Source organism: Carcharhinus amblyrhynchos, chromosome 8, assembly GCF_965287045.1.
Source record: "Carcharhinus amblyrhynchos chromosome 8, sCarAmb.v2.hapA, whole genome shotgun sequence".
In the NCBI taxonomy this organism is placed as follows: domain Eukaryota; kingdom Metazoa; phylum Chordata; class Chondrichthyes; order Carcharhiniformes; family Carcharhinidae; genus Carcharhinus; species Carcharhinus amblyrhynchos.
The window spans coordinates 51,060,856-51,082,268 of NC_137331.1; the positions used below are offsets into that span (position 1 = coordinate 51,060,856).

At 38.8% G+C, this 21,413-nt stretch overlaps 1 protein-coding gene across 1 annotated transcript; it reads left to right on the forward strand.

Annotated features, from left to right (window-relative positions):
* Positions 1 to 121: 121 nt before the first annotated feature.
* On the forward strand, positions 122 to 21,178 carry pex2 (peroxisomal biogenesis factor 2). The gene is made up of 2 exons (XM_080194058.1): positions 122 to 393; positions 16,117 to 21,178. Exon 2 carries the CDS (start codon positions 16,134 to 16,136, stop codon positions 17,040 to 17,042), a length of 909 nt encoding a protein of 302 aa, XP_080050184.1. The 5' UTR covers positions 122 to 393; positions 16,117 to 16,133; the 3' UTR covers positions 17,043 to 21,178.
* The last annotated feature ends 235 nt before the right edge of the window (positions 21,179 to 21,413 follow it).

Consider the following 21,413-nt stretch of genomic DNA (forward strand, 5'->3'; position numbering starts at 1 on the left):
CGCTGATTGGTGGAAGACGAGGCCACTGATTGGTGGAGGGGGCGGCTCGAGCGGGCAGTTTGACTCGTTCCCATGCCAATGGGTTGCGTCACTGAACCCGAGTCCTCGCACCGCGCTGGTGGAGAGCGCGCAGCAAAATCAGCGGCGCCGAGGGAAGCAGTTGAGCTGTTAATCCCTAGATGGTGGAGGAGAGGAATGACATCCCCCAGCCCAGAGCCCCTCTATTTCCCTCTCAGCTGTGTGTTTACCCCTCCTCTCCCGCCCCCCCCGGCCAGTAACCTTTGACAGGTGATGTCGGGAAGCTGCTCTCTGATTGGTCGCCCTGCCGTCCGGAAGGGCAGCCGGTCGCTTGGTTACGGAGGTTTTGCTGAGGCTGGAAGGTGGCAGCTTCTGGTAGGTGTTGTCCTTCTCATGGTGAAACTTGAGTCATGTTCTTTAACTGTGTCTTTTTTAAAACAAGAATATTTCCTCGTCTTCGCGTTTAAACTTCAGTTTCGGCTTATTTCCTTAATTTAGAAAGGAAATATTAAATCATGGCCTACCTGTGGCTGGTCCTTGGAGCCGGCCCTCTTGTCACAAGTTTGCCTTCAACGTTTTCATGCAATTTCCGTAGCAGTTTAGAGAGAAACCGTGCCTTGATGTATATTAAATATTTTGGGTCATTGGTGTTAACCTGCTGCGAGATTAAATTTAGTTGCTTCAACTTGTAATGTGGAAGACCACTGAAATATTTCACTCCCACAACAGACACCTTTCTGGTGAAGTCTCAAAATCACCTACTTTACCACTTGTCCTCAGAAGTCTTTAATGATGTAATGTTTTTGTCGATTTTCCAATCTTCCTCTAATTTGCTGCATGTTTCTTATCCTGTATCGCTGAAGGGATCTAGTGTTTCGCAGGTTACTGTACATTATAAATATTTTTCTACGTTTCACAAGTGTTTCGAAAAAATAATGCACTACATTATAGTACAGACCATATATTAGGGAGTTTAAACTCTGCGTGTTTAAACACTGATTTTCTGTATGGAATAGTAATGGGAAAATACCAAGAAGTACGAAAATAACTGTCTTAATATTCATTATTACAAATTAATAGCCTCACAATTCCTTAAATTCTAATGTGAAATCTGTTAACTGTCCAAGTTCTCCATTGTATTAAATGCACATTGTTGAAGTATTTTGAACAGTTATAACATCTTTTGTTATTTTGCTTTCTAAAATGTTTTTTAAATACAATGGGCGGTTTGCTGACTGAAAACTTAAGTGTGATTTGTTGCTTCTGCTTAATGGCATCATTGTTGAAAGATGCCAATTGATCCCCTCAACTTACTGCCAGATTCAAATTGTCATTGGGAAGAAGGAAATCCATGCCACAAAGATCACTAGATTCTTCAGGGCAGTTTTGCTTCAAGGTAATTGGGAGCATCATTGATCACGAAATGTAAACCAAGATGTGATGGATCATGTAGTTTGTGAGTGTCATATGGAATATCTTGTGCATCACTCTGTGCAGAGTCTGCATGTTCTCCCTGTGTCTGCATGGGTTTATTCAATTCTGGGCATCATACTCGAGGAAGGATGAGACAGCCTCAGAGAGAGTACAGAAAACACTTACCCAGTGTAAATGGGGAACTTCAGTTATGTGGAGAAGCTGGACTAGAAGAATTATCAATGTTATACCAAAAAAAGTTAGCATGGGATATATTCAAAATTATGAAGAGTAATTAGATAGCTCTACCAAGGAACCAGCATAGGCATGATGGAATAAATGGTCTCTCTCTGCAGTATATCATACAGGACCATGAAGATAATGCCCATGATTGTCAACAATGAGAGACCTTTCTTGTACACGAGAAAAAAAAATGAATGACTATTGAAGCCAGTGATGAATATATCACCATAATACTCAGAACAGAAATCAGGATAGATGGCAGATGTAAGGCGAGGAAACTATGTTAACAAAATGGCATTTTGGTTTTGACTGGAATATTTTACCTCTGCTACTGAAGGTGTGGGGAGATAATGCTTTTTCACCCACTCGATGGGCTGTTTCAGTGAAACTTGGTAAACAGATGGGGTATGGCCCCAGGAAAAACTAATTAGTTTTGTTTTACAAAGATGCAGGTCTGCATCCGGATCTAGGATCTTGAATTTACTTTTTAAAGTCTGTGTTGTTTTATTTAAATGGTGTTAGTTATTTTGTAATGTTATTGATTTGTGTCAGCTGCTGTGGTGGAATTTGTCATAGCTGTCAAAATGCAAACGGGTATTCAGAGCAGGTTGTTGGATGAAGATTGACCAAAAGCCTCCTCCGTAAGATGGAAACTCTTAATAAAATGATTTATATTTTCTGCTTTGCAGTTACAAAGCAACAACCACACAGTAAAGTGTTGTGTAATTTTAATAACTGAGTTATCAAAGTATGGTGAAGGTTTTACTCAATTCCTTCTTCAATTGTTAAAATATGTTGCTGAATAAAGGAAATTGGCATTATATGACACCTTTCACAGCCACTGGACATGTGAAAACATTTTACAGCCAATGAACCACTTTAATCTTAGGCAGCCCCTGAGGATTGGGCTGTTGAGTTGGATGATCAGCGATGATTGCGATGAATGGCAGAGCAGGCTCAAATGGCCTCTTTCTATTCCTATCTTCTATGTTTCCCAAATGTACCTTCTCCATTTTGATCAGTCACAAATCAATGGGGATATTTGGCTTCTTCAAGGATGCTTTGAAACACCACTGTCCTCCTGGAAGTTTCTTGTTGTGTCCAAGTTCCCAAGAAGAGCAATTGCTTCAGGCAAGAGGCATGTCCTGCCAGTTGAACTGGGTTTGAATGACTAGCATCGTGTGGCTGGACATGTTGGTTTGGCAGAGGACACTGCTGTTGGATGGTTTTTCTTTCCACCAGATTTAAGAGGATTTTGAAAAGCCAATGCTCTAAGGTTCTTGTTATAGGTTGTCTAAGTCTCCAAAACACACAGGAGCCTAGGGATCACTACTGGCTGGTAAACCATGATTTTGGTCTCGGGTTTGAGATCCTGGTGCTCCAAAGCATTTTTTTCCCTCAGGCTGAACTGATACGTTGGAGGCAATGATGAATTTGATCATCTACATCAGGTTTTGTTGAGAGAATCTCCCCATTGATCTTAATCAAAGAAAGAAAGTGTTGTGCTTTGGGATCTGGCTAGTGAAGGACCCCATCTCAGTGAAGGACCCCATCTCAACAAGACTTTGTCATCATGCCAACCCTCTTCCCCAAATTCCTTGCTGCAATTCACTTCCAAGTGTGGAAATAATTTGCAGAACAGATGAGAAATTGTCCAATGTTTGGTACCAATCTAAAACCAAAACCACTCCCGCATCAAGCATTGAGCTCCATTATGCAGAAGGTACTTACTTGTGTGTGCTCAAGTACATCAAGCTACTGGTCACTGTTGACTCCTCCTCTGAAGCTTATGAGAAAATGGGCCTTTTAAAGTATTTCACTGTTGTAATTAATGTAGGAAATGTGGCAACCAAACAGTTATGAAATAATGGCAGAAACTCTGTTTTAACAATGTTGATTAAGGGATGAGTAATACCCAGAACTCACCATCATCTTCTCAAGCCCAGTTAGGGATGGGGATTAGGGAATTAGCTCGCGATAACTGCATCCCATGAAAGAATTTAAAAAACACTCCCCTTCTGATCTTTGAAATAGAGCTATTGGGTCTTTTACATCCTCAGAAGGCAGACAGAGTCTTGGTTTAACAATTTATCCCAAAAGCTAGCCTGTGCAGCACCAAGAATGTCTGTCTAGATTATGGTGCACCAGCCTCTGGAGTGAGACTTGAATCCAAGATCTTCTGATCAGAGACGAGAGTATTGCCAGCCCATGGCTGATGCACTGATACATTAGTTAAGCCTGAGTGGATTGTAAACACTTGTATGAAAATGTAACTTTGTTAAATGAATGCTGCAGATTACTCACCTAAGTCCCTTTGTGAATACTCAAGGAGCTGTCTGTTTACAAAAAAAAAGCAGACTTTTTTCACTTTTTTTAATAAAGTTAACATAAGTAGACTGGTTCTGTAATTGGGCTTCCATTTTTTCTGTGTTTCTCAGGTATAGATGCACAAATATAATATTGTCTTGCTAAACCCAGTAGCAGTGGCAGTCCTACGAACTGAGTTGATACCAGAATGGGCAAACTCCATTCCAAGAGCTTGAAACTACAGGAAAGATTGTGCCCTGATTGGAAAAGCAGATCCCTGGAGAGAAGTTTAAGTTATTTATTATGAGGGATGTTTTCCAGATACTATAGTCCTTTCTAAAATATCAATTCAGAATTTATCTTTCGGTTTCATTTAATCTTTTCCAGGATACTATTTTTGATTATGTATTGCTGGGCACTAGAGAAATTTATTCTCCTGAAATATTGCATAACTCTAAATGTTGCAAGATATAAGTTGTCATTTCAGAAGATAGACTTTTCAAAATGTGATAATATTTTAAAAATCCACTTGACACAAGGAACTAAAAGCTCAGATTTCAAAGAAAGTCTATACTGAGGAGTTCTGCCATGTTGAGCTGAAAAACAGCTTAAAGTGGAGAAGTTATTTTTAATATGCTGGAGGTTGCAATGCTGAGGCATCTGCCCCACTTGTAATGAAGACCGATTCCAATGCATTAGCAGCAACAAATGATTGTCACACGTTTCCCTGTGTTGACTTACTGGGGACTACTACACATACTACACTACACTTTACTGATTGTGCAGCACTTTTGAAATGTCCTGAGGTTTGTGAAAGGCACAGTAGAAGTGCAGTATGTTTGTTCTTAATTAATGTTACTGTTTAAAAACTGCAATTTGCAACCTATGAAGCCCGAGTTCATATAAGGCAGCATTTGGGAAACCACTTGGTCAGCTTGAGCAGAGGGTTGAGCCCCTCTGAAATCAGAAAAAAATGTGGCCACCTGCATTACTTCTGATGTATTGCATTAACAGCACCAAAGGAAACCACTTCTGCTTGATCGCAGCAACTCTGGGTAGCAGTAGTGCTTTGTCATTTAGGTTAGAAAGTAGCTGTTTAAATTGGGGCTGATGCCAATGATAGAACAGTAAGGTAAATGATTTAACAATTCTTTGTAGGAGCTGGTCTTTGGTTTAAATCCAGTGCAGACAGTGCGATGGAAGTCTGCTGGCTTTAGAGATCATCTAGTCAAAAAAGTTTTTGAAAATCTTAACAATTCTTTTAAGCTGCAACTTAAGGCTACAGGGCGGATTTTCACATGATTCAGCATTACTAGAGATTAAGAAAATTGCATAAAAGCTTGAAGGAAAAATATTTCCAGGGCTATGAGGAAAGAGCAGATGAGTGACAGTAATTGTTTAGCTCTACCAAAGAGCCAGTGCAAGTGTGACTGGCTGAATTGCTGTCTCCTGTGCTGTATCATTCCATGATTCGTCTTAGTATTTATCAGTTTCTTTTTGAAAGATACTTCATCTGCTTCCATCACCCTTTCAGGCAGTCCTTCAAATCATAGCTACTTGCTGTGTTTAAAAAAAAAAGCCTTCAGTTCCTCTGCCATTCACTTTAAATCATTGAACTCTGTTTTTTGACATTTCTGTCACTGGAAACTGCAGGAAGAATTGGGAGGTCTTAGAAAGACTAGTGGAGTTGGTAACAAAAACAGACACTATCTCTCAAGATAATGAGGAACAAACAATAACTAAAAACGTAAAGCACCCAACAAATCTATTAACATGAACAAAGCAAAAATCTGAAAGTAAATGATGATTGTAACCACCTCCCCCCCCCCCCCCCCCCCCGCCTTCAATGGACCTGATAAAATGTTTGCAACTCCTAGATTCCTTGGTCAATATGTTACAGCAATATTTGCAATGGTTCAAGCTAACCACTGTGCCAGCATGCTTTGAGTATCAAGGAAGCATCTCAATGTCTCACTGTTTCTAAGCATTTCCCGCCCCAAAAAAATCAATAATGAAGATTCTTTAATGAGCAGTACAATTCCTCAATAGGATAGTTCCTTCAACACATTTTTGAATGAATCTAATTCCTGGCTTCCTACTGTCAACATAATATAGTACATACATTTCCAACTTGAAGTTCCTGATAGTGTTTGTGAAGGGGCCTAAAAATTGCTTAAAAGGAAACAGGCTTTTCCATAAAATTGAAGCTTAGAAAATTTAGACACCAATTCTTTTAAAGGAAAAAGCTATTGACAGAAGACTGTGATGGTAATGCATCTCCTTGTACGTCTTGGGAGCTTGTCAATAGAAATGTAGCTATTGATAGAAGCCTGTGGGAGACGTCTTTCTGCCTGCCTTACATCTGTGTGATCTCTAAATCATAACTACATTAATATTGACAAGTTCCTGACAATAGCCACATTACTATTGATAGGTTTCTGTCAATAATGTGTTCCCAAATAAAATGTATTAATTCATAATTTGTAAACTGTTCAATAACTGTATTGAAGAAAAAGAAATTCAAGGGAAGTTCCTACTGCCACATTGATATGCTATTATAATTTATATTGTTTGTGAAATATATTTTAAAAATACGTGTTACTGCCAGATTTTATGGTTAGTTTGGCTAAGAAACATTATAAACACAAATAGTATAAAGTCCCATGGTTATAAAGCTTTTCACGTGGAAATGCTTGGCATTTTAGATTTTGGAACTTTGAATTATAGAATAACAGTAGAATGCCTAACCGTAAGTGTTCAATATGCATATGGACCGGAGATACAGAACAGTGACAAAACATTGTAAAGTGCCAACAAAAATTGTTTAATTTATCCAAATATTATATCTGCCATGTTTCCAAATTTATCATACTAAAATGATGCCAATGATATCTAGAGAACAGGTGATTCCAGGTAACCCAGAATTTGCACAGGCTGGGGAAAGTAGGGTAGTGATTATTTACTAAACATTTGATATTAGAAAAAGGAACACCTTTCTCTCCCAGAAAGATTGGCAATATATTTCCAGTGTAAAAGGCTTTGGTTTTAATTTTAATTCCTATGTGATTAGCTAACTTTTCTTTCCCTGTCCTCTGTCCTGTCTCTCCTGCATCTTCCCACTAAAACAGCCAATGTTGTTACTCTTCTAGAAGCAGGACAATCACAATAACTATAAAGGCCATCACAATCACTAATTCATGATTTGTCACAGCACCAGGAATGGCAAGTCTGTGAATTGTTTGACCTACTCAGAAAAATTCAGGAAAGCTGGATCTGGATTTTTAATCTCAAAATGGGAATTGCAAGCCAGATCATTTCCTGTCATGTATGAATTCTGGAATCTGGTCCCATCTTCTGTTTTTAAATCCCCTTGCATTCATTCCACCCCCTGGACGAAAGCACAAAACAGCCCTAGTGTTTCTGGATTTTGGACTTCAGGACTGGAGAGATCACTGTTTATTATATGACAAATTAACCTTCTGTTTTGTGCAGGCAAGCCTGAAAATCTGTTTCAACATTGGATACATACATTCCTTTCAAGAACTGAAATTTGGACCTTAACTGCCTGTGTCCCAACATCAGCTTTAAAGGGTATCCAAAGATGCACTGGGGAATCATGTAATGGTTTACATGTCAAAAACATTAACATTCCCTAAACAATAGTGCTGTGCTGGGAACCATCTGATAAAGTAATTAAACTTGCTAACTTTGGATCTGCCATTGTTATCCGAATGATTATTCTGAGATAAAACCACTTCTTACTTCAGCTGTAACTATTTTAAACACCCAGACTGAGTCCTGCATGGGAGGTCCCACACACACATACACAACACGCATGCCCCTTTCTTGCCCTGACTTCTGACCCCCACCCTACCCAACCTTTAAACTCTTGTAATTCCAGCAGGCCATCATTTTCCCATTCTAGTTGGAAGTTATGGCCCAAAGTGTTGAAAGAAAATAAAACAGGTATTTCATGACTAGAATTATTCAGTGAGAGATTAGCTCCAAAACAATAATGTGACTACATTTCTGCAGAGTGAATGAGACCCACTGGGGGCATAGTGCAGACTTGTGGAAGAACATGGCTTTAATAATTAGTGCCACTTTCTGCAATCTCTGAATGGATTCTCAATAAGATGTCTCATGACACCAGGTTAAAGTCCAACAGATTTATTTGGTAGCACAAGCTTTCGGAGTGTTGCTCCTTCTTCAGGTGAGTGAGTAGTTGTGTTCACAAACAGGGCACATGTAGACACAAATTCACTTTACAAGAAAATGGTTGGAGTGCGAGTCTTTACAGGTAATCAAGTCTTAAAAACACAGTGTAAGTAGAGAGAGGGTTAACACAGATTAAAGAGGTGTGTATTGTCTCCAGCCAGACAGTGAGATTTTGCAAGCCCAGGCAAGTGGTGGGGGGGTTCACAAATAGTGTGACATGAAGCCAAGCTCCCAGTTGAGGCCAACCTCATGTGAGGAACTTGGCTGTCAGTTTCTGCCCAGTGATTCTGCATTGTCGTGTGTCATAAAGGCTGCCTTGGAGAACACCTTACCCGAAGATCAGAGGCTAAATGCCCGAGACTGCTGAAGTGTTCCCCAACAGGAAGAGAACACTCCTGTCCGGTGATTGTCAAGAGGTGCTCATTCATCCGTTGTCCTAGTGTCTGCATGGTCTTCCCAATGTACCATGCCTCCTTTCCTGCAGCGTATTAGGTAGACAACGTTGGCTGAGTCGCAAGAGTATGTACCGTGTACCTGGTGGATGGTGTTCTCGTGTGAGATGACATCCATGTCGATGATCCAGTTTTGCAGATGTTGCTATGGCAGGGTTGTGTGGTGTTGTGGTCAGTGTTTTCCTGAAGGCTGGGTAGTTTGCTGCACACAATGGTCTGTTTGAGATTGTGTGGTTGTTTGAAGGCAAGAAGTGGGGTTGTGGGGGTGGCCTTGGCGAGATGTTCACCTTCATCAATGACATGTTGAAGGCTCTAGAGAAGACGTCGTAGCTTCTGTGCTCTGAGGAAGTACTGGACGATGAAGGGTACTCTGTCTGCCGTGTCCTGTGTTTGCCTTCTGAGGAGGTCAGTGCAGTTTTTCGCTGTGGTGCATTGGAACTGTGAATCGATGAGACGGGTGCCATATCCTGTTCTTATGAGGGTGTCTTTCAGCATCTGGAGGTGTCTGTTGCAATCCTTCTTATCTGAGCAGATCCTATGTACACGGAGGGCTTGTCCGTAGAGGATGGCTTCTTTAACGTTAAAGAACAGGAGAACAGTGACCACGACACCACTCGACCCTGCCACAGCAAGCTGTACAAGACCTGCAGGATCATTGACATGAATGTCATCATCTCACGTGAGAATACCATCCACCAGAATCGTGGTACATACTCTTGCGACTTGGCCAGCGTTGTCTACCTGATATGCTGCAGGAAAGGATGTCCCGAGGCATGGTACATCGGAGACCATTCAGACACCACGACAATGGATGAAATGAGCACCATTCGACAATTACCAGACAGGAGTGTTCTCTTCCTGTCAGGGAACACTTCAGCAGTCTCAGGCATTCAGTCTCTGACCTTTGGGTAAGCGTTCTCCTCCAAGGCAGCCTTCACAACACACGACAATGCAGAATCGCTGAGCAGAAACAAGTTCTGCACACATGAGGACTGCCTCAACTCAGATCTTGGGTTCATGTCACATTATCTGTAACCCCTACGACTTGCCTGGTCTTGCAAAATCTCACTAACTGGTTGGAGACACCACACATCTCTTTAACCTGTGCTTAATCCTCTCTCCACTTACTTTGTCTGTATCTTTAAGACTTGATTACCTGTAAAGAGTCGCATTCCAACCATTATCTTAGAAATTGAGTTTGTGTCTATATGTACCCTGTTTGTGAACATAGCTCCTTAATCACCTGAAGAAGGAGCGACACTATGAACGTTTGTGCTGTTGACTTTAACCTGGTGTTATGAGACTTCTTACTATGCTTACCCCAGTCCAATGCTGGCATCTCCACATCATGGATTTTCAATGTCCTCCCCAAAGCACTTAGAGTAGAGGAGACAGTTGTACCTCAATAAGGATGCTTTCCTATTGCAGCTACCTTGTTCTCACCCTATCTGCAGTTGTACATCTGTGTACAGGAATATCACTGTTCCCTTCACACCTTTGCTTTCTCCCACAAGTGTTTACATATAGTTGGACAAGTTGGGAAGCAATAAAAATCTTACATAATGATTATTTCTTTGGTACCTATTTTCATATTTTCTGAAACCTGAATTGTATTCCATATGGCATCATGCAAATACCTTTACTTTTCTTTGTTTCTTAAAGGGTAAGTGGCCCACAACCAAAAGAATTGGAAATGATAGCTCAGTTAGTCACCACAATATCTGAGAGAATAGGAGAAATGTGTATCTAGAATTAAGCGTCCACATTACTACGCACCTAATAGAGATATAGTAATCTTGAATAGTAAGATAGTAGGCACATTGTTGAAGGACAGTGTTCATTGCTGATGGAATTGGTGCAGAATGTTTAGTGCAAGTAAGACGATTGTTTGCCCCAATGAGTAACAGTGATGTCACAGTGGAGTTTTGATGGGCAGTTTGGAAACAATGCACATGTCAGCAAGTAATTGAGGTGAGCTTGGTGTCAAAAGAAGGCCCTGGCAGAACATACTTGATAATGGATTTGGATCTCAGATAGCATATTGTTTCTAATAACGCTCTTAACCGTTAAAGTCATATGTTATGGGTTTATTAAATATGCAGGACGTGCAATAGTACTTAAACGTGCAGTTAAAAGGTGGTACTGGGATTACAGGGATAGGGCGGGAGAATAGTGTGGGCGGTGGAGGGGGAGGCAGTGGGATGCTCCTGGGTATGATGCTCCTTCAGAGAGTTGGTGCAGACTTAATGAACCAAATGGCATTCTGCAATGTAGGGGTTCTATGATTCTACTGACTACCACACCTAATGATGGTTGATTGGTGTTTCAAAAATGCTACAGTTCTGAGCTTAGTGTCTTAGGCCTTTACAAAATCAAATATTATTTTTTAATTAATATACATATCTTCCACACCCATTATGTGCAGCGTTTGCATTCCCCCAATTTTGACCTTCAGGCACCTTAGATCTCCATTGTCTTACCATTAACTAGGGTATCATAAACTGTCTAGACACTTAATCCTGAATTTTTTCCCCAACCCATTCCACCCCTCCATTTGACCAAGCTTTTGATCATCTGCCCTAATCTCTCTTTGGAAACACCTTTTGCTGTGTTAAAAGTGCTATAAAAATGTAAGTTGTTGGTGTATATGCCAAATTACAGATCTGTATTGCACAGTTATACAAATGTTAAATATAAATCCATGTAAGAAGAATTTAATTGACATAATCTTATCAATAACTTTAGGTTTTCTTGCTTAACTTTCTTTTTTCTTCATTAAGCTAACAAGTGTGACTCTTTTAGTTAATTACCTTATTGATAGTTTCTCTCTTGTTCCATTTAATTTCCACCAAGTGAAACCTTTAATTATGAGTCTATCTTTGTTTCAGCATCATTCGTACCAATTAAATTGATGTATGCTGAGAAATGTTCTTTTGTTTGATAATAAAAGAAAAAATAGTTAAACAATGAAAATTCTCTGAAATATAAGAAATTGATGTAAATCGGTACATCTATTCTTTCATTCTGAAACTGACCGTTCTGCAGGGTAGGTCCTGATCCAACAGCCTCGATCATCATTCCAAAGTGATTCAACTTCCTTGCTTAACAAGCAAAGCCTAAAGGTTAATATTATTACAAATAAATCAACGCAATATAGCATTAGAATACCTCAGGACTGCCTCAATAGCCCTTGTTTTACAAACTGGTCGTCTTACTTAGGAGCTGGTCCTGATTAGTTATCTCCTTCTTACCTGTACTGGATCCCAGAACCACAGTGCCACAGATTTTAATTGTCATCCTTATTTTTAAATCCCTTTTGTGATCTTGGTCTTACCATTACTATTTCCTCACTGTCCCTCCCTTTGACCATGGACTCCCGTGCACCACCTCTCTTCTTGCTCCATTTAAGGGCAGTGTGCCGATGAACTTAAAAAAAAAGCTGCTCATAAACATCTATTAATTTCTGTGGTATGGTTTTTCTCTTTCCTGATAGTAGCTTAAATCTAGCTAATTCAAGGGGAAATCTAGGCATGTAGCAGCAATGATGTCAGCAAATAGGTAAGCAGCTAATTAAATTGAAGTATTGTCATGTACATCAAAGCAAGCAGGTAAAAATACCTAATATCCTTTACATTTGATTTAAATTTTCAAATACAGAAATAAATTATGGTCAGATTAAATATAAACTTAACAAAATAATTCCATTTTTATTATGGAGAAATTTGGCATTCCATGAACATAAAATTAGTTACTCATGACCTGTGGGAATACTTAACAATAATTATGAAGTTAACACGTAAACCCAGTTTAAAAAACATAATTCAATAAGGTGTTTTGAAAAAGTTAGAACTTTTATTAGAGTTTTTACTGTGAGGCTAACAGTTTAAGAGTGAGATTTCACATCAATTCACTTAATTTCTAATTGTCTTCTGGAGGTACCTTAACATAACTACTAGAAAAGCATAGAATCACTGACAGCAATATCTGGACTTCTTTGTACTTCTGTACATGTCTGATAAGTTGCTGCCTGTTTAAGTGGAGTAATGATGTAGAGATGCTGGCGTTGGACTGGGGTAAACACAGTAAGAAGTCCCACAACACCAAGTGCAAGTCCAACCAGTTTATTTGATAGTAATCCCACAAGCTTTCGGAAATGGTGTTCCTTCGTCAGGTGTGTGGAAGGTTCTGATCAGAGAACGGCATATAAAGACACACACAGTTTACAGAATACTGATTAGACTTGTATTCTAATCAGAACCTTCCACACACTTGATGAAGGAACACCATTTCCAAAAGCTTGTGGGATTACTATCAAATAATCTGGTTGGACTTGCACCTGGTATTGTGAGACTTCTTACTAAGTGGAGTAATGATGATGAACACTGACCATTTCATTATGTGAGCACTGCAAATTCCAGACTACTAGCATCTGGTTTCTGCTCACATAAATATGTTTGCAACATATAAATACGAGGCATTTATGTGCAATAACTTTCAATAAAACTATCTGCACTTTCTTCATTTTCTATAAAATATTGCCATAAATCTAAATATGTATCAAATATTGTAATTAGGCTATGACTAATCTTTAGATTGTCAGTTGTTTTAAATGGGTTCAAATAGAACTTTTCAATCTATACCATATAGTTTTTGCATTTTTCTCAGCACCAATCGTAACCACGTATCCACAGATATTCATGTGCAACTTTAGTACATTGTAGCCTATTTGAGTGATTTTAAATTTCAGTGATATTTTGTTCTCTTTTAGATAGTGTATTATTAGTTTGAGCATTTTGCAGTTTGCAATGTATTTGCAGTGGACTTTATATGGCATAGTAGCATCATCAATGTGCAGAATTCACAGATATAATTATTTCTAAATTACTTTTGCATAATGAGATGTAATCATTTTTAATGCAATTGGAGCTCTAATTCATATTTTGTGTGCACGGCATAAAGTGAATTAGCAGTTTTGCTGTGGCTCAAATCCTCAGCTAGTTGCTTTATCAAAAATGTATATTTAAGTAAAATAAGTTGCACATAATCATTTTTATACCAATTCATCTCATTTAAGTGATGATTTAACATGCTCATGACAATATTGATCATCCCCAGATGGTTGAGTGGCCTTTTATTTAGTGTCTACTCTTGTAGAATTTTTTTTGTACCAGAGTCACACTAACACTTTTACTGTAATATCGTAATTAAACATGGTTTTAGAAGCTTTGTATATTTTGAGTAGAATTTAAAAATTACAATAAAAGCAGAGATCGTTAGAATGTTATTTTGTGTAAAAAGGACACAATAGATTGCTATCCTTTTGAGAAGATCATTCAGTGTTTTTTCTCTGAATGGTACGCTGCAATTGAACTCCACATTCTGGCCGAGACAAGAAGGGAAAGAAGTCTTGTGATCTATTAACTTCAGCTAGAAAGTAAATAGATATCTGTGAAGGCGGAGTCTGTTTTGGGTGATCTGCCTTTTCCTTCCCATCCTCTTAGCTCCTTATGTTTGAATATAAACAAAAAATGTTGGAAATACTCAACAAGTAAGGCAGCATCTGAGGGGTGAAATACGAGTTAATGTTTCAGATCAATGACCTTTCATCAGAACTGGAAAATGACAGAGAAATAGCAGCTTATATTTATATGCACCTTTTAATGTAATAAAACATCTCAAGGTACTTCACTGTGGTATAATGAACAGAATGATACCAAGCCGCCTCAAGCAGACAGTAGTTCAGATGACAAAAAGCTTGGTTAAAAAAAATGTTTAAGGTGTATCTTAAAGGAGGAAACTGAAAGAGCAAGGCAGAATAAAACAGACTTTGTGCAGATAGGTGTGTGTGTGTGGGACAGGGGGTAGAGTGCTGTTGGGTGAGATAAAGAACAAAATATATGCCATGTGATAGGGTGGAAGATGAGAGATTAAATGATAAAAGAGCTGATGGTGCAAAACTAAAAGGAGTTGTTATAGGATTAATAAAGATGCAAAGGTTAGATGTAATAGAAAATGCAGTGCAGTCTTTCCTGGAAGCTGGGTTGAGTAAGTGTGGTCAAGACAGCTTTGGGAATCACGGGATTTATAGTAAATTTCTGTTCCGACAACACCGCCTTCTATATTAGTGCTTCTGATCTATCTTTAGTTTTCCTCAACCGCGGATTTCTCTTTATAGTGGTTGACTGGATGCTTGACCATGTCCATTTGATTTTGTGCATTCCTGCTCTCACTCCTTTCTTCCAGTTTCTACCAATCACCTCCTCTAGCCACATTTTCTGTTTCTTCAATCAGTTCTATTTCACCTTGTACCATCAATTCCTTTGTCATTTAATCTCTTGCCTTCCCAGCCTTTTGTTCATCTTCCCACCTTTCCCACTTTCACTTGTTTAAAACATACTAATCTTTAATCTCCCCCACTATTGACTGGTGTGGGATAAGGTGGCCAAACTTCACTCCTGTCCTTCCAGCTCCATGGCTGGGAAGGGTATTTCTGACTCCTGCAATGCCCCAACCGCCTCAATTTTGATGGAGTCAGGCCCAAAGGTAGATAACACCTCGGGGGAGTGGGGAGTGTGAACTATGGAAGATCACTAGTTCTGAGTTGGAAACCAAGAGGAAAAAAACCATTGTTAACTTCTCATAAAGCAGTCAAACACTCACAATCATTTGTAACTTAATTTCAAAGTTTTTTTATTGAATCCACACTTCAATATTCTGTAACTTTATTCTATGTAAACGCACACTGGTATTGACAAACACATCAAATAAAAAAATTATTACAAGTTGCTAGAGATGAGTCAAACAGATTTTGCACTCCCTCTGCAGCTATGTTAACATTTCCTGCTGAACTAAGTGCTCACTTCCCATCTCATTCACAAAAATTCAGCCTGTTAACTCTGCTGCGAAACCTACTAAGTATTTTCAATATTTTCAGCATTTTCTATCTTTATTCCAGATTTGCTGCACCCACAGTACTTGGCTTTTGCTTAATTTTGAATAACCTGTGTGCACATGAGAGAAGTTAACTGATGAACATACAGGAGAACTAGTTGAGATAATTTGCTGAGAATTAATTTTCACAAATAGTAACCCCTGACAAGGAAAATTTGATTTTGAATCCCTACAGTGCAGAAAGAGAATACCTGCCCCTTCGAGTCTGCACTGACTCTCTGAAAGAACATCCCACCATGGCCCTTCACTCTACTGTATCCCCATAATTCCATGCATTTGCCATGGTTAATCCACCTAATCTGCACACTTTTGGATTGTGGGAGGAAACTGAAGTTTCCAAAAGAAACCCACACAAACTAGGGGAGAACATGCAAGCATCACCCAAGGCCAGAATCTAACCTGGATCCCTGGATCTGTGAGGCAGCAGTGGATTGTATAGTTTTTTAATGTACCTAAATGACTATGGCTGATGTGGTTAAAGTCTGAATTCTCTGGTATGTTTGTTTCTCTCTAGGTACCATTGGCAGCAACATGGGTTCCAAAGAGGACAGCTTAAATTCTCTGACTCCAGTACTAAGGATAAGCCAGCTGGATGCTTTTGAATTGGATGGAGCCTTAGAACAACTTGTGTGGTCCCAGTTTGCCCAGTGTTTTCAGTGTTTCAAGCCTGGTTTGTTAACACACTTTGAACCAGAACTGAAAGCCTTTCTACAACTTCTGTTGTGGAGATTTACCATCTATTCCAAAAATGCAACAGTTGGTCAGACACTTCTGAACATCAGATATAAAAATGACTTATCTCAGGGACCAAAGTACCAGCCAATGAGTAAGCATCAGAAGTTATGGTATGCATTATGTACAATTGGGGGGAAATGGTTGCAAGAGAGAGCCCACGATTTATTCAGTAATCGCTCTCCAGAGTCAACTATTCATAAGATGAAACATTTCATCACTTTTACAGTTGGACTTTCAAAGGTGGCTGGACTACTGAATTTTCTCATTTTCCTTCGCAAGGGTAGGTTTGCCACATTTCCAGAACGACTGTTGGGAATCAGAGCAGTTTTCTCCAGACCTCAGGGTTTTCGTCAAATTGGCTTTGAATACATCAATCGTGAGCTGTTATGGCACGGCTTTGCTGAATTCCTAATATTTCTTCTGCCACTGATCAATGCAAGAAAACTTAAAGCTGTTGTCTCATCATGGTTTCTTCCAGTAGGTCATCACCATGATAATGATGGCACACTAGCTATCCACTATAAAGAATGTGCTCTTTGTGGTGATTGGCCAACCATGCCTCACACAATTGGTTGTAAGCATATTTTTTGTTATTACTGCATTAAAAGCAACTACCTATCTGATGCTAACTTTACTTGTCCAAAATGCAACAGTGAAGTCCAAAATTTAGCACCTTTAATACCTGAAGTTCACAAGTCAGTCTGATTTGAATATGCCTAAACCTTACTTCAGGATTTGAACACATAATCTGGCCTGATGTTTCAATGCAATATTTCAAGAACAACTGAATTGTTGAAGATGTCATCTTTGGAATAAGAGGTTAAAATAAGGCCAAATTTGCCTATTTAAATGCATGTGAAAGGTTACATAGTACCATCTGCAGTGCAGAGCAGGTAGTACTCCTAGTATCTTAGGCAAAATTGTTCCATCATCCAATCCTATCATTAGAAACAGATTAGGCTACTTTTTTTAATTTGCCAGTTTGCAGAAACTTTCAGACATCCTGAGGACATCATAAATACAATTATTTTCCAAATAAGATATTCAGAACATCTATTTATACATTTTTGGCTGCAGAAATAGAAAGACCTTTTCTAAATAGTTCACTACAGAAATAATTTGCCTGTCATCTCTGTATTTTGTTATCTCTTAAGATCAATTTCTGTTGTTGATGTTGCTTTACTTGTGATTACAGTGTGTGTCTTCTGTTTTAGAAATCTAACCGACTCGCATGAATGAAATTTAAAATAATTTCATTGCCAGATGACTAGCGTGTTAACACTTTGTGCATTACTGAAGCGCAGTCATTTGTTTTGATTAACTTGATGTCCCTTGCCCCAAGTATCATAAGTTCATCTGTAACACATGGAAATTCTTGAAAAATATTAAATACTCCTGTATTTGCCTACCCACCCCACTTCATTTGCTTTTGAAATTCATTCTTCATTGAGTCCTGTATCTCAACTATATTTGAGTATCCAGTTTGTTCTAACCTTAAACTTACAGTATGGAAAAATAACTCTTTCTGTAGTGAAATGATGCCAGAAAAGCAGTGAAAGTTGTTGGAGGAGCTTTTAGTACTATTAATCCACCCGCTTCATGTGGGAGAGGGCAGGCTACAAATGCCTATTAATTTTCATAAAATTTTACAACACATTACAAGATCCATTGTGCCTGACCTGAGAGTGAAGATGTTTCCCATATTCTGTAAGACATTTTATTTTTCAAATATTTATCCTTCTCTCAAAATTATTATGGACTCTGCATCTAACATGATTTCTCGTAATCCTGACAACATTCAAAAATTCTATCCTTCCCTTTGTTTTGTGATTTTAACCTCCTGCCAAAATTTCGAATGAACCTTGTAACTAAAGCCTCAACCTTGGTGTACATGTCTTATTACATCTCCTGTACCCTCTTCAAAATCTCAACATTGTCATTTTGGGTACCATAAAACAACATTAGAGGGAAGTGAGACCAACCATTTCCATACATCTTGTATTCAATGCCCCTTTTTACAAAACCTAAACTATCAAATGACCCCTTTTATGTTCTTAATCATTATCAATTTTTTAACAATCAATTTTAGGAATGGGATAAAGATTTAATTGAACTCCTGAGTCTATCTGCTCTTAAGAGTTCTGCCATTGTGTATGCACTTTTATCTCTTTATTTTTCATCCCAAAATAACACCACATTTTTCTATATTAAATTTAATCCAACATTTATAACCTCATCTACTAATCTATATCCTCGATCATTTTGGGTACTTAAACAATGGACACCATATTTTTATCACCTGCAAATCCTGGTGCTGTTCCCTGTACCCATGTTCAAATCACTTAAATATGCAAAATGTTTTCCACAAAAATCTCAATACAAAATTATTGACTCAATTTACTAATTTTTACATTTTTGATGTTAAAATTATTTCCATAATGGTATAGTATCAACTTGGGCCTTTGAGGCATGATGAGTTGGATTCACACTGGATGTTTAGAGGCAGGTACGAGGCAGGCTGACTAATTTTATTAAGGTGAAAGAGTTTTGCACCAGACACTTTTATCAATGCCTGTTTTAAACTTTGGGATGGAGGGTTTCAGAAAATAATAAATTGATTTTTGTTTAAAAATCTGAGGGAGGAAGGAGGAGTATTCATTTTAGAAGTGCATTCATTGGTGGCTCCTTTTTTTTTGCATTAATAAAATGGTGATTCACATATGTCTATTATATTAAGTTTATTGTATTAGCTCATTGCTTACGTGAGAAAATATGTAAACATTACTTATAAAGCCCTGCAGGAGAAAGAAAATGGATTCTCGAACCATTTGTACTTCCTGTTACCAGTAGTATGAATCAGTCCCTTCATTTATTTTCACCCAAAAACATCATTGTGACTGTTTTTGCTTTGAGTTATATTTTACCATGAAGTATATCATCTAAAAATTCATTATATAAGGGCGTATACAGCAGCTTTTCCTTCCAGTCACGGGCAGTAAGTGATTCATCAGTTTCCCTGAGAAAACCAATTTCATTGCAAATATGCAGTAATTTCCAATCTTACTGAATTGAGTTGGGGGAGGGGGAAGCTAACAAACAGTCCCAATATGAGGAATGTGAAAGAAGAAAAACGCTGTGCTCAGTCTTTTAATGCAAAGGAATACCATCTGCTGTCTCATCAGTTTTGCAAAATAATCAAAAGGTAATCAGCCTGTCATTTCCTTATTCCTTCACTCATCAATTTACCTTTCTGTGCTGATCGTGCTACATGTAGATGATGTCCAGCAGATAAACTTCTATGTGTCTACTTCTTTAATAATTCATTATTTTAATCCATTTATTATGCATCACTTTTTTTCCTTTTTACTGTGAAAATTAGTTTTCTTTCTAAATTGATCAGGAAAAATATATTTTAGATTGATAGTTGTAAATCATCCATACTGCCAAAAAGAAGTGGCAGGATATTTTATTAGAATACGAAGCTTTCCAATGCATTTCTCATGGGTACATTTAAGATGTGAAACATGAAGTTCCATATATGTTACCTGTACTGACCTTTGCTTCTCATCAACATCTTATCGTTTTCTTTTGCAAGCTTTGCTTAACTAGGTGGTGGGTGAGGGTATGGAACACTTTGACAGGCTGCAATGCTGCGTTGAGACTGGTGTGCTTTGTGTTGTCTCTACTTGCCGGTATTTGGATGATTGTGAGACTAGGCCACCACTGCTGCTGTTTGTATGCCAATGTTTGCATTCTCTAGTAAACTGAACCAGAGGCTTGAATACCCTCTCCCCTCCCTTTAATAGAGGTTGGTCTTCGTGCCTTTGATACAGAAGGAGCATGAGGAAATTAGGTATTATCTTTTCCATCTTTATTCAGTGGCTAATATTCTCTGTTTCCTGTGCTTTCTCTGTTCCTTCAGTGATCTCTGACACTGAAACATTTTACTTGAGTAACCCTGAACTGCTTTGAGTTCACCCAGCAACTTTTCATACTGAAGACTATTCATAGAGAGAGCAAAGTGATACACACATTTACCTTTGGTCTGTTCCACATGTGCAGATATCCTTCACATTAAACGTTTAAACAATGTGCTGAAATTTGATTGAAAGTGTGTCTTTGGCTATATATATATATATATATACACAAACATATAAATTTGGAGTAGGTCATTTGGACCTTTGAGTCTGCTCCACGATTTGATACAATCATGGCTAATCTAATTGTGGCCTCAACTTTAATTTTCCCAAAGGCCTTTGATTTCCTTGCTAATCAAGAATGTTGTTACAATTCCAGTCAGAAACTCCAAAGTGTTTTATGAAGTCTGCCTGGGTCATAAGTTTTGCAATTTGAATTTGGCTAGGATGATCATAAAATAGGTATTAAGTATTCAATGAGCTTAACAAGAAAAGGACTGTGAATGTTGTCTACGTGGACTTTAGTAAAGCATTTGACAAGGTCCCTCATGGCAGGCTGGTGCAAAAGATTAGGTGTCACAGGATCAGGGATGAACTGGATTCAGAACTGGCTTGGCCATAGAAGACAGGGTAGCAGTGGAAGCATGTTTTTCTGAATGGAGATCTGTAACTAGTGGTGTTTTGCAGGGATCAGAGCTGGGACCTCTGCTGTTTGTAATATATATAAATATGTACTCTGCCTGCAAAAGTATCAACGATTCTGAATTGTGCTGCACAAGCCGATGGGCAGGGCTTAACGTGCCCGAAATCCTGCAGCTACAATCGGTGCCTCCAACTGCATATGCGCAGAAGAAAAGATAGACTGCTGCTCCCCTGCCACTTCCCTCCCAGGCTGGATAATGCCTCCCCTAGCCCCCACAGACATTGCCCCACCCCCACACCATTTCTGATCCCTTTTTTCCCCCCCACACCCCTGCCACCTAGACCAATCGTGAGCCGCTCCCCCCCCCCCCCCCCCAATCTCAAGCAGAGTGATTTCCCCTCCTTCCACGCCCCCCACCACCACCACCAATCTTGGGCAGAGCAGCAGTGAACCCCCCCCCCCGCCTTCCCCTGCATTGATCTCATGCAGAGTTGCAGTGGACCCCCTTTCCTCTTC